Genomic DNA, 12,065 nt, shown 5'->3' on the forward strand with positions numbered 1-12,065 from the left:
CACCTCACCACAATTTGATAAGGCTCTGGTCCCTTACTTTTTCTCACTTTCCATTTCATCCCTCATCATGAAAATACAAAAAAATTGAAGATATTTCTATTACCTCAAACATCAGAATTATTCAACCAAACCCAAAGGACATTCCAAAAATTCAAAAATAATTTACATCAGGATTACATTTTATTTGTTTAGGAAATGGCATTTCAAAAGAATGAAAACATTTAGGTACTTACTGTATGCCAAGACAGGACACCAGTTGTTAGAAATTTCCCCCTAAGATTTCACACAGCACTTTGTTTACACCTCTCTAAATAAACATTAATGTTTATATTTACTAATAGCTGTAAAGCAGCACAATACAGTGATTAAGTCTCTAGTATGACTAGTGATGTGACCTGAGGGAAATCAACCTCTGAATGTTTATAAAATGATTATAATGCTCTCACTACCTATCTCACAAGTCTGTTGTGAGAAAAGTGTTTTATGTCCCTTACGACCCTGTAGAGATGAGTTATTAACAGCACTGGTTTTCACACATTCCTTACCCCTTTCACCATAATCATCTCCTTGAGGATTGTTTTATCTTCCTTGACTTTTTACAGGATTAGAGACAAAATTACAGGCAATGGTTAACTCTTCATTTGTTTTCAACAAAGGAGGTTTAATGAAAGAATGTTTCTTTCCTACTTCCTCAGACCTTCAGAGGCTCTAGGTCAATGGGTTCCCAAACTTTTTTGGCCTACAGCCCCTTTCCAGAAAAAAATATTACTTAGCCCCCTGGAAATTAATTTTTTTTAAATTTTAATAGCAATTAATAGGAAAGATAAATGCACCTGTAGCCATCACTGCTCCCCTGGATCACTGCAGCACCTACTAGGGGGCGGAGGCACCCACTTTGGGAATCGCTGCTCTAGGTCAATGTTTGTGTTTCAGTGAGGTAGAGAACCCAGCTTTACATAGGATCTTGCTGGTGAGAAAAAGATAAGAAACCAGGTAAGATATGTTGACATCTTCAAGAAAGAGAGCCACTTCCTTAAAGTGACCTGAAAGGAAGAACCAATTTTGGTCCCACTGGATCACTGCTTCCCTGATTTTATGGAAAACACCAACCTGCAAACTTAAGATTTTTTTCCTCAAGTTTATTATAAACCAAGTTCAAAGGCAGTAAGATAACTATTTACAACTTTCCAGGTGGCAAGCATCTGAGCAAGGCCTAGAGGATCTTAGGGTCTTGGTGGGCGCATCCCTGGAGGTGGAGGACCTGTGAAGGGAAGAAAGAATAAAAGGATTATCTAAAAGGTTAGAGTCACGAAGACACCAAATTCTGGCCCAGGACTGAGAGCATGATCACCAGCCAATAGCTAAGAGGCAGCAAAAGTTAGTAAGAAGACCACTAGGACTCAAGGGGCCTATCATTCTAGCAGATGATACCACTGTCACATTGTGTGATCTTGGGCAAGCCACCCCAAACCCCAACCCCACCATTGCCTGTCCTCCCTTAGGGTCTTCATTCATAAAATAAAGGTGTAATACTAGCTGACCTCCCAAACAGTTAAGTGTCAGGAGGGACAATAAAGATTTCGTTAACTCCTACCTCCTCGTTTCACAAAGGGAAAAAATTAAGGTTGGCTCTAATATTCTGATTCCGTGATCAGGAGATGGATCTTTGTGAGGCCCAGTTCACACCCAGATTAAAATGTAACTGGGAAATATTTAATAAAAGTTTTAAAAGTACAATATAATGTTAATTTGATATTTCCTAAGTCATTATATATTGATCATGGGAATCTATTAACATTTGTGTTTTGACATCACTTGTCTAAACACATAAAATTTTGTCTGTGCAAGAAGTACAAATTTCCTTCTGCTAAGCAGAGAAACAAAAGGTCTTGATATTTTGAGCAGTATACCAGGCTATAAAAAGCAGTGGCAACTTAATCCACATAGGTCATGTTTAACACTAGAAGGACCAGAATTTAAGAATACATCAAAGGAGCAAGCCTTTTTAAGGCGATACAGTGCATTTTTTTTAATCCATAAAGCAAAGAAAATGAAGAGATAGGACAAAAATTCCAGAGTAAAATTACACTGTTTTTGTCAGTTGACATACGTAGTCCTTCTAGAATTAAGCCTTACAGAATCACACACTCTGAAGAATAGAACAGAAAGCAGAGGTTATCTAGTCCAACCTGTAACTGAATAAGAATTTCTTCTGCAGTATCCCTGGCCCTTCTAACTCACTGTAAATTCCTTGTACAAATCTTTTCTTATTTGTGAATCCTTAACTGTAAAATGGGAATACTAATACACTAAAAGACTCTGCAGGATTATTCTGAGAATCTTAAGAGAGAACAGATATAGAAATAGAAACTAAGGACCACCTGTACAACACCTTCATTTTACAGATGAGAAAACTGAGTACAAGCAAAGTTAAACTTGCCCAAAGTCATAGGGGCAGTAAATGGCAGACCTGCCATTCAAATCCACAGCTTTTACTCTCAATTCTCTGCTACTTCTATAAAAACAACTAGATGGTTGGGAAAAGGTGCTCTGAAAGATAAAAAGATTCAATGCAAATTTAAAGATCAAAATTCCAGAGCTAAAAATGACCTCAAATCATAACAAAAAATTCAGGAATACAGACCTTAGAACACTAAATGTTAGAATTAGATGGGCATTTAAAGATATCCTGACTGTAATATCCTCAACATCACTATTTCAGAGTACTCACCTCTCATTCCTGGAGGTGGTGGTCTCATGCCAGGAGGGGGCATGCCCATTGGTGCCCCTCGTCCAGGTGGCATCCCCATTGGAGGGCCCATGGGAGGTCTCATTCCAGGTGGAGGAGCCATCATGCCTGCCACAAAGAAGTTCCAGAAAACTAGTTCACTATTTGTCTTGGGGGGGGAGGGGAGGGAGTTCAAAGGTCCAACACACTCCTTCCATAATCCAGCCAAGCCATATTCCCAAGATCTAAATTCAGAAACCATGGTTTCTTCTAGTTTATCCCCTGCCTTGAAGTTGTATCTTAAGGCATGAGCCTTGACTAAGATACACAGCTGGACCTCAGAGTAATCCTGCTGACTGACCCCAGTTCTTCATCAAGTTCAGACAAGGCCATGTTTCATCACTAATCCAGCTAAGAGTCTCTCCCTTTGAGTAGTGCTGATCCAAGAGGCTCTTTACCTGGAGGAGGTGCCCCTCGACCCATTGGTGGGGGAGGTCCCCCTCGGCCTGGTGGATATTGTGTTGGAGCTCCTGCAATGCTGGCTGTGGCGGCAGCAGCTGCAGCAGCGACAGTTCCTCTTCCCTGGGGAGTCATCACCTGAAAGGACAAGGTAGGAAGGTCCAGAAATCATCAAGATAAAATGGCATTTGAGAGCTGGTAAAGACTTAAAAGAGATGCCACCCTCAACAAAGCATCACCACTGAAGAGAAGCCTAGTCATCATGTAAATATTTCCAATAACAGGAAGATCAATACCTACTTAGGAGAACCCATTCCACTATTGAAGAGTGACAAATAGTAGCTTCCCCTCCTTTTTATATTGAGATAAAGTTTACCTCCCTCAACCTTCCACCTTGAGGCCAATCAATAGTCAAATCCTTCTTTCATGACAAACCTCAAATACTTGAAGATGGTATTCAAGACCTCACTAAATCATCCACTCCCCAGATTACATATCTCTAAATCAACTTATCCTTCCTTGAAATGGTTTCCTCTCCCCTCCTTCCCCAACATCCCTTCTAAATTCAAATGTAGAGTTTTTAAATTCTAAATTCAAACACATCAATTTTGTTGCAGAAATAACAGTCAGGGATTCAGCCACTACTATTATAGCTTGGTATTGAGCTTCTTCCTAGGAAATTCAGAAAAAGACATTGGAGTACTGGCAAAACAACGGGTCTGCCCTGACTGCATGGCCCTCAGCAATGCAAGACCTATGGACCAATGTCTATATGGACCAACGATTGAAAAGAATCAAGTTGCAGCAGAAGGTATGAGCATAATACAGTGAAAAAAGGACAAACCTCAAGTCATAGGACCTGGAATTCAAATCCTGACTCTACTATATACTACTTCTAAGCTTATGCCAATGAGATCTTGGGTAAGTAATACAAACTCTTTAAAGCCTCAGTTCTGTTATTTCTAAAATTAGTGATGGGCTAAACCTTATAGGTCCCTTCCAGCTCTAGATCTTTGATTGTCAAGAGTCTTATAATCAGAATGAGTTCACATCTTGGTGCTGATATACTAGCTTTATGATTGGAGGCTAGTTTCTTCAAGACTTATCACTTAAAAGAATAGAAATAAAACCTGCACTGCCTAACTACAAAGGGTAACTATGAGAAAAATATTTTTTATGTTTTTAAGGACTAACGAAAGTAAGTTATTACTGCTATTAAAATGATAGAGAGGGGGCAGGTAGGTGGCTCCATGGATTGAGAGCCAGGTCTAGAGATGGGAGGTCCCAGTTTCAAATGTGGCCTCAGATACTTCCTCTGCCTGTGTCACCCTGGGCAAGTCACTTAATCCCCACTGCCTGGCTATTACTACTCTCCTCTCTTGGAAACAATATACAGTATTGATTCTAACTCAGAAGTTAAGGTTTAAAAAAAAAAAAAAAGAATTGATTGGGGGTAGTAGTCAGAATTCACGACCATACTAACCAGGACATAATTTCCTCCCTCAGAATCTTTGTTTTTTTAAATATTTTCTCTACTTCTGGCTGCCTAGAGGCTGTGGAATGAATCAGGAAAAATACTGAACCACTGGAGCCCCACCTAAAGTACAGATCAGACAGGTAATAGCCATCACTTTACCTTCACTTCATCACCTAATTAAATGGGATAACAGTTCACAAATTCTTATGAAGAAAGTACTTAGAAAAAACATTACTATCTAGTTTACAGGTTTGTTCTGAGGAAAGTGGCAAATTAAAAAAAAAACAAAACAATTACACTCTTATGACCTTTTAGAGCTTTCAAAAGATATATTAACTTACAAACGGGAATAGAAAAAGTTGAAAAATAATATTTTTACTTGTTTTCAAAAAAAGTAAATACAAATCAGCACAGTTCAACAATCAGCTCCCTCCTAGAAAAAGCTTACAGTAAGTAGACAAAGTACACTGAACCTATCCCACACTTGCGCTACCAAAATATATACTTCTTTAGAGGTTCTTATCAAATTCTCAGAGGCTCAAAAGGACAGCTTTAATCACAATTCACAATGGCAATTTTCCCCTTCATATATATATAATTTTTAAAAGAATCCCCACAAGAACCTCAGGAGCCATATGTAGCCTCAGGGCTATCGAACTCTGCTCTAAAACCTCTCCTCAAAATAGAATGCCCAGAGGCCTGTATATCCACAGGGTTCTGTTATAAGTATTCTCTCTCACACTGACCTTATCAGTTCTCATGGATTCAATTCTGTTTAAGCAAATGATTCTCAAATCTGTTATCTTTAGCCCATTTCTCATGTGAACTGCAATCCCCATCATCAATTTGCTGAACATCTCCACAGAAATCTCCAAAGTATCTTAAATGCAACATAATTAAAAAAGAACTCACTGTTCTCCCAAAACCCCTTTTCCCTTAACTTCCATGTTTGTCAGACACCATCAATATTAAAGTCATTCAAGTTTGTAACTGCAGTCATCCTTAATTCTTTGTTCATTTTCATCTCCAATATCCAAGTCAACTGCCGAGACCCTCTGATTCTATTTCCACTTCTCTCACTTCTCCCCTCTTCTCTCCACCGATACAGTGCCCAAACCTATTTCAAGCCCTTTTTCACCTTTCACATGGACTACTGAAATAGTTATTCCATTCTCCAACCAAACCTGCACACAATTGTCAAACTGATATTCTTTTGTTGTTTTTTTTTGTTTGTTTGTTTTTTAACCCTTGTACTTTGGTGTATTGTCTCATAGGTGGAAGATTGGTAAGGGTGGGCAATAGGGGTCAAGTGACTTGCCCAGGGTCACACAGCTGGGAAGTGGCTGAGGCCGGGTTTGAACCTAGGACCTCCTGTCTCTAGGCCTGACTCTCACTCCACTGAGCTACCCAGCTGCCCCAAACTGATATTCTTAAAAGTAAAGAGCTGACCCTGCCACTACCCTTCAAAAGAACCTCTAGTGACACACTTGCTCTTGACTCTGGGATAAAATTCTTATTTGAATTTCTCTGAATAGCATTTCAAGTCCTTCACTCTCTGACTCTAGGCTATGTTTTCTCAGTGATTATGTTACTTCCCATCATGAACTCTGTAGACCAGTCAAAATAACCTACTTGCTATTCCACCTCCTGTTTTTGTGTTTGCAGAAGCTGCCTTCTTTTAAAAAATAAATAAATGAAAGAAGCTGCCTTCTTTACCCTCACCCTCCACATTGTAGATGTACAATGTGGCCCAAGATTAATTTGTATTCACTCTCTATATTTGGTATAGTCTTAACTTGTACACATGTCATTCCTCCCCAGTAGAGACTAAGTTCCTTTAAGGACAGTTTCATTTTTGCCTTTGTTATATCCCCAGTGCCTGGCACATAGTAAGTGCTTAATAAATGAAGTGAATTGCTTTTAGCACCATCCCTACATGCACCCCACCACCTTTCCATATAGAATTCCATGTCTTCATAGCTCCTTACCTGCTGGGATGGTCCTCCTACCCCTCGAACAGGCCCTGCTAGCCCTGCAGGAGCCTGGGGCATTGGGACACCAGCAGGCACACCTCTTCCTGCTGCCCTTCCAATCCCAGGACCTCCTGCGGCTCCAGCAAGTGGGACTCGAGCAATACCAGTCTGAAATAGGGAGAAAAAGTAAGTTTTATAGTCCAGAGACACTAAGAGGCACCTTTGTGGAACAAACTTGCTAACAGACTCCCAAATTTGCAGGGCATCCAAATATACAAAACAAGGTCAATATGCAACCACCACCTTTACCCTCTTATCCACCATGTCTGATCCTATGTTGTCATCCTAAGAGAACATGTATATTTGGTCACTTAACCAATTTGGTCACTTAAAAGTTTCAGTTCTCTATCTCTAAAATGAAAGTGTACCTCAGTGGGTTAAAGAAAGCTTTTGAAAACTCTTAAGTGCTTTAATAATTTGAACTGCTATCATCATCTCCACCATTACTACTTACACATAAAACAATCTACCTACTTACACAAAGACCAAAGGGAAAATACTGGATCTAGAACCTACTTATAGCTGTCACTAATTTAGTACATAAAAAAAAAAAGTCATTTCTTCTCTCTGTCTTATATTCTCCCTAAAAAATAACTCTCAGAGATGAAAAAACCTCTGAAGCCATCTAGTCCACTACATCCAAAGGCTATATATGAGATCACTCTCAAAGTTTCCTTCTATAGTTATGATTCTATGATTAAATGTGTAGTTTGTTTATCATATATTTTAGGTCCAGTCTGTCGACTATTTTGGGGGTTCCACAGAAAGGAATTGCACACTACAATATTCTCTGGTCTAACAAGGTCTGGCACAGTGAAAAGGAAATTGGTGCCTAAAGGCATGAGTTTAAATACTGGCTTTTCCACTTTACTAGCTATGAAGTATATAAATCACATCATCTCTCTGAACTCCAGATACACATAAATGTATAGGAATTCATAATATTTTTATTACCTACCTTATTGGGATGTGGTGACAAAAGAGCTTTTTAACTTGTAAAATGACATAGAAATGAGGCACTCCTATTTTCCCAGGAAGAGCATTTGACCCTCAGTACTCACACCAAGATAGGGGCTTCCCCATCACCTCAAGACCACACTGATTTCTGCCTTACATCTTTGGGAGGTGGCCCTTCCACGGTCATCGAGACTAGGTTTTCCCCACGTAGCAGCACAAGACCCAGAACTCGTTTCTCTTCCCTTTCTGCTTGTTTTGAGTTCTTTGGCCTAAAGAGAGAAAGGGGGAAAAAAAACACAAACTTACTTTAATGGACAGGATGTTAAGGCAATTGCCCAAATTAAACTCCTTGTGGCACACTCCTAGCAATCCCCCCAGCTTCCTGCTCTGCAACTTGGAAACTGTTGTAGTCATTTGCAAAAATTAAAGATCCAGTCCATTTCCAGACATCTGACTGGTACAGTGGAAAAAGGCAGAAAAACAGACATGGAGAGAGAAAACTTGGCTTAAAATCCCAGCTCTGCCAATGACTAGCTATATAACTTTGGGCAAGTCACTCCCCTTCTCTAGATCTTTCTTTAATCCAAAAACAAGAGGGTTGATCTTGACAATTTCTAATGTTCTCTAAACCCTATGAAAATTAGCTCCTTGAAAATCTTCCAAAGTTGGACCAAGATAATCCTCAGGTGACAAAGGTGTCTGCCTCTCAGAATCTCAAGGTAAAAAGGACCTCAGTAGCTATCCAGTTTCTACTTGAAAGTCCTTCACTGACATAGAATTCACCACTTTTACAAGAGAGTATACTGCCCTTTCAAAGAGCTCTAATTGTTAGTTAATTGTTAATTTTCCTTTAGACAGCCAAAAATCTTCCTTCCTCTACTTTTGTTTCTAGAACTCTGCTCTGGGACTAAATGAAGTGAGTCTAATTCTAATCCCTATTTCCAAAGAATTTTAGTTCCTCATTGGCTCCCTGTACAACCTCAGAGATGAACTATACAGAAAACAGCCCCAAGATACAAAATGGAAAACTTTTGGTAATAAAAGGGTTCAAGATAGTATTTACGTCCACAGCAGGCAGGATGCTGTAGTACACAGGTAGTATTGGGAGTTGTCCTACACTTAGCAATTCTTTTCAGTTGTTTTTTTAAGCTATAGATTCTTACCTCTATGCCTGGGAGAACCCAGAATTTTGATCTGTGATTCTGAATCACAATTCCATAAATATCTTCTGGGCATCTGTTATATACAACAGTGCTTCTAGGATAGTCCCAGGACAGAAACAAGCATTCAGGACAGATAGCAACCCTATTCCAACACATATATACCCAAGCCACAGCTGTTTCCAAATTCTATACTATTCCATTATGTGGAAAGGAAAACAAGGTAATCCCATACCACTCCCAGGGCCCATAAAACTCATGATGTGGATATTTAAAAAATATACGTCGAACAAATAAACACATTGGTACAAATATATAAAATACCTTTCCTGCAAACTTAGCTTATAAAAAATATGAATGTAGTCTATAATTAATGTTAGGCTTTTTTCAGTATAAACATTTTTTTTTCTTTTTTAGAGATCTTCTCTTAGGAGGACAGTCTATATTCAGATCAATTTAGTACCTATAAAGACTATTTTTTATTTTTACCTGGACCTTGAGTTAATACTCTCCTTCATACCAATCCTTCCCAAAAATTCCAAGAAGACCCTGACAATATCTTATCTTAGCCTCCAGCACTTGAATTCTTTTACTGGGAGAAAGGACATCAGTCTACTCCTATTAGCTTCCAGAGCAATCAGCTCCCTAAAAACCTCCCTGCTGACATTTAATACCCCACTCACACTGGACATAAGTCCTCATCCTGGACTCCCTCCACTCAAACCAGACACAAAAAAACACAGACCTAAAAGAAACAAAAGGTCATTAATAGGCGGATGGAAGAAGGGAAAATTGTAGCCCTACTCTTGGAAGTAAAGAGACCTGGGTTCTAATCATTCCCACTACTATTTATACTTTCCAAGATGCCTGACCAGTAAAATGGCAATAAATAACTTTGATGTCTTAGGGTACTAAGACAGATCATCCCGATGTCCTGACAGCTTTGAGAACTAATATTATCACTAGAAAACTAACATAGGTAATAACTTGAAAACCTGAGGAAGGGAATGTTTAGTCATTGTCTCTCACCACTTCTATTTTTACAGATGGCAAATCAAAGAAGGGAATCTGGTATAATGGGGAAAAACATTGATGTGGAGGTCAGTGAACCTAGGTTTGACTATCTGCTCTGCTCTATGACTTTGGGCAAGTCACTCGACACCTTTGGATCACAGGTGCTTTTTCTACAAAATAAGGGGTTACACTAAATGATCCTGAAGGTCTCTTTGAAGTCTCTGATTCTAAATCACTAGCCCCAAACACCAACCCAAGTGGTGAAGTCAGGCACTTACCCTGAAGAGTCAGGGGCTCCTGAAAGCTGCTTCAGAGCAGGCTGTATTGGGTGGGGGTGCCGTTTAGGCTGCAGCCTTACAGAGAGGCAATGAGGACAGAAAAGCAAGTTCTCCCCCTTAAAAACCTGTGGGGAGAACACGAGAGCCCTTTACCCCAGGGGGGCAAACAAGGAAAAAGCAGAAACACAGCTCTCAGGCTAAGGGGTTCCAAGCACAGCTGAACTCCCGGGGAAGGCAGCATTCAGAGGGCACTGGGGATCTCAGCTAGCTTTTCTTCAAAAAAGGACACAACCACACAGACACAAGAAGCACAGTCAGGCAACAGCCAGACAGGGGGATGGCTAACTACATCACCTGCCACTTGGGTCCCTCCCCCCAATATTCTGCTGGGTGAACTGGGCTGCTCTCCTCCCATCAGGGCCCCTCCTCACTTGATCTTCCTGAACTCATCACAGTCACACAGGATCAGGTTCATGTGCTTGTCAAAGGCCTTGAAGGTGCCGATGAAGATACGGCCGTCCTGCAGGATGCACCTCATCCTGTAGTCGATGTGCTGCAGCATCTTGCTGCTCTTGCCCACAGTCTATAGGAAGAAAGAAAGAAAGGGTTGAGATACTAGAATGTGAATCTCTCCTTCGCTCTACACATCTCAGTGCTCCTCCTAAGGGGAGGCTAGCATGAAGGGAAATATACAGGTCCTGGAGTCAAGAGACCTTGGAAAAATCACTTCCCCACTCTTAATAATTCAGTGTCCTCCTCAGTAAAATGAAGAGTTTATACAAAATTAGCTTTAGTATTTTTTCCAGTTCTTTATTCTGAGATCCTTAAGATAGACCCTTGGAATAGCCTCTTTTCATCTCCCCTTCTTTACACTAACTTTTCACTCTCTTCTCCCCAACCACAAATACTAACTCCCTGCATGGGTAGTTTTCATATGCAACCCAATATCATTTGACCTTCCCAAGAGCCAACTGACATAAACAGTACAGAGATATTTACCTCTGTTTTACAGAAAAGGAAACTGAGGCTCAGCTGAAGAGCTTGAGACGTGTCCAAGGAAATTAGGACTTAAACCCAAATCATCTGACTTAAAAATCCAGTACATTCTCAAACTGGTCCTTCTGCCACCTGAGGGATACATTACTGATAATGTTCAGCAAGCTAATTGGTAGATAGTATCCACTCAATAAATATTATGTTGAATGAATGAGAGTTGCTTAATTTAGGGGAGGATGAATTCAGAAGAAAAGACATTTGAATAGGAAACCTGGGCTGAAACAATGTTGTGGAAAGAGCACTGATTCAGAATCAGATCTGGGTTCAAATTCTAAATCAAGTCTCACTCACTACCTATGTGACCTTGGAGTTGAGGTAGGAAGCCATGGAAGTTAGGAGACAACAGATCCAGAAACGAAGGTCTGAGTTTTCTCTTGTGTAAAATGATGAGGATGGAGTAAAGGATTTATGAAGCCCATTCTTCTTACTCCCTATCCCCAATCCCCAAGTCACCCTTGGCTCTAGTTCCCAACTTCCAACCCATTCTTTTCCAGAGCCAGCCTAGTCCTCCACCTTTCAGATCTCTAGCCCCTCAAATCCAACTGACTTACTGTCTCCTCTCCACCTCCAAACTCCTTACCACCTCCAGCCCACTTGAACGTGCCTGCCTTTAACTTTTCCCCAGGCCCCTGGACATCCCACCTCAGCCTCTCAGTCTCCCCTCTAATACTTCCCCCTCTTGATGGTCTGCCTCCCCCACAATTTCCGACTTCCCAATCCACACCCTGCCAAACCGACCCGACCCTCCCTTCACAAATACACAAACAATGCCCCCCCCAACCCTGACCCACGCTCACTTATCTCCTCCCTCATCCCCCAGCAAAATCCGGGCCTTCATCTCCCCTTCCTCCAGAACCTATTTCCTCCTCCCCCTCACAATCCGTCCTCGAAATCCCGGCCCCA

General features: G+C 40.6%; 1 protein-coding gene across 2 annotated transcripts in view; it reads right to left on the minus strand.

Moving 5' to 3' along the window:
* Positions 1 to 1,124: 1,124 nt before the first annotated feature.
* Positions 1,125 to 12,065, minus strand: part of SNRPB (small nuclear ribonucleoprotein polypeptides B and B1) — a 31,370-nt gene continuing 20,429 nt past the window's right edge. Inside the window, exons 1-6 of one of the 2 annotated variants that reach the window (XM_044664097.1) lie at positions 10,538 to 10,684; positions 7,812 to 7,923; positions 6,653 to 6,805; positions 3,187 to 3,325; positions 2,732 to 2,857; positions 1,125 to 1,261 (exon numbers count right to left, since the gene is read on the minus strand). In XM_044664097.1, the coding sequence (XP_044520032.1) occupies positions 1,224 to 1,261; positions 2,732 to 2,857; positions 3,187 to 3,325; positions 6,653 to 6,805; positions 7,812 to 7,923; positions 10,538 to 10,668 (699 nt within the window). In that variant the 5' untranslated portion in view covers positions 10,669 to 10,684 and the 3' untranslated portion in view covers positions 1,125 to 1,223. Of the gene's footprint in view, positions 1,262 to 2,731; positions 2,858 to 3,186; positions 3,326 to 6,652; positions 6,806 to 7,811; positions 7,924 to 10,537; positions 10,685 to 12,065 lie in introns of those variants that run through there. The other variant, XM_044664096.1, reaches the window with a different exon arrangement.

This window comes from Gracilinanus agilis, chromosome 2 (genome assembly GCF_016433145.1).
Source record: "Gracilinanus agilis isolate LMUSP501 chromosome 2, AgileGrace, whole genome shotgun sequence".
NCBI lineage: Eukaryota > Metazoa > Chordata > Mammalia > Didelphimorphia > Didelphidae > Gracilinanus > Gracilinanus agilis.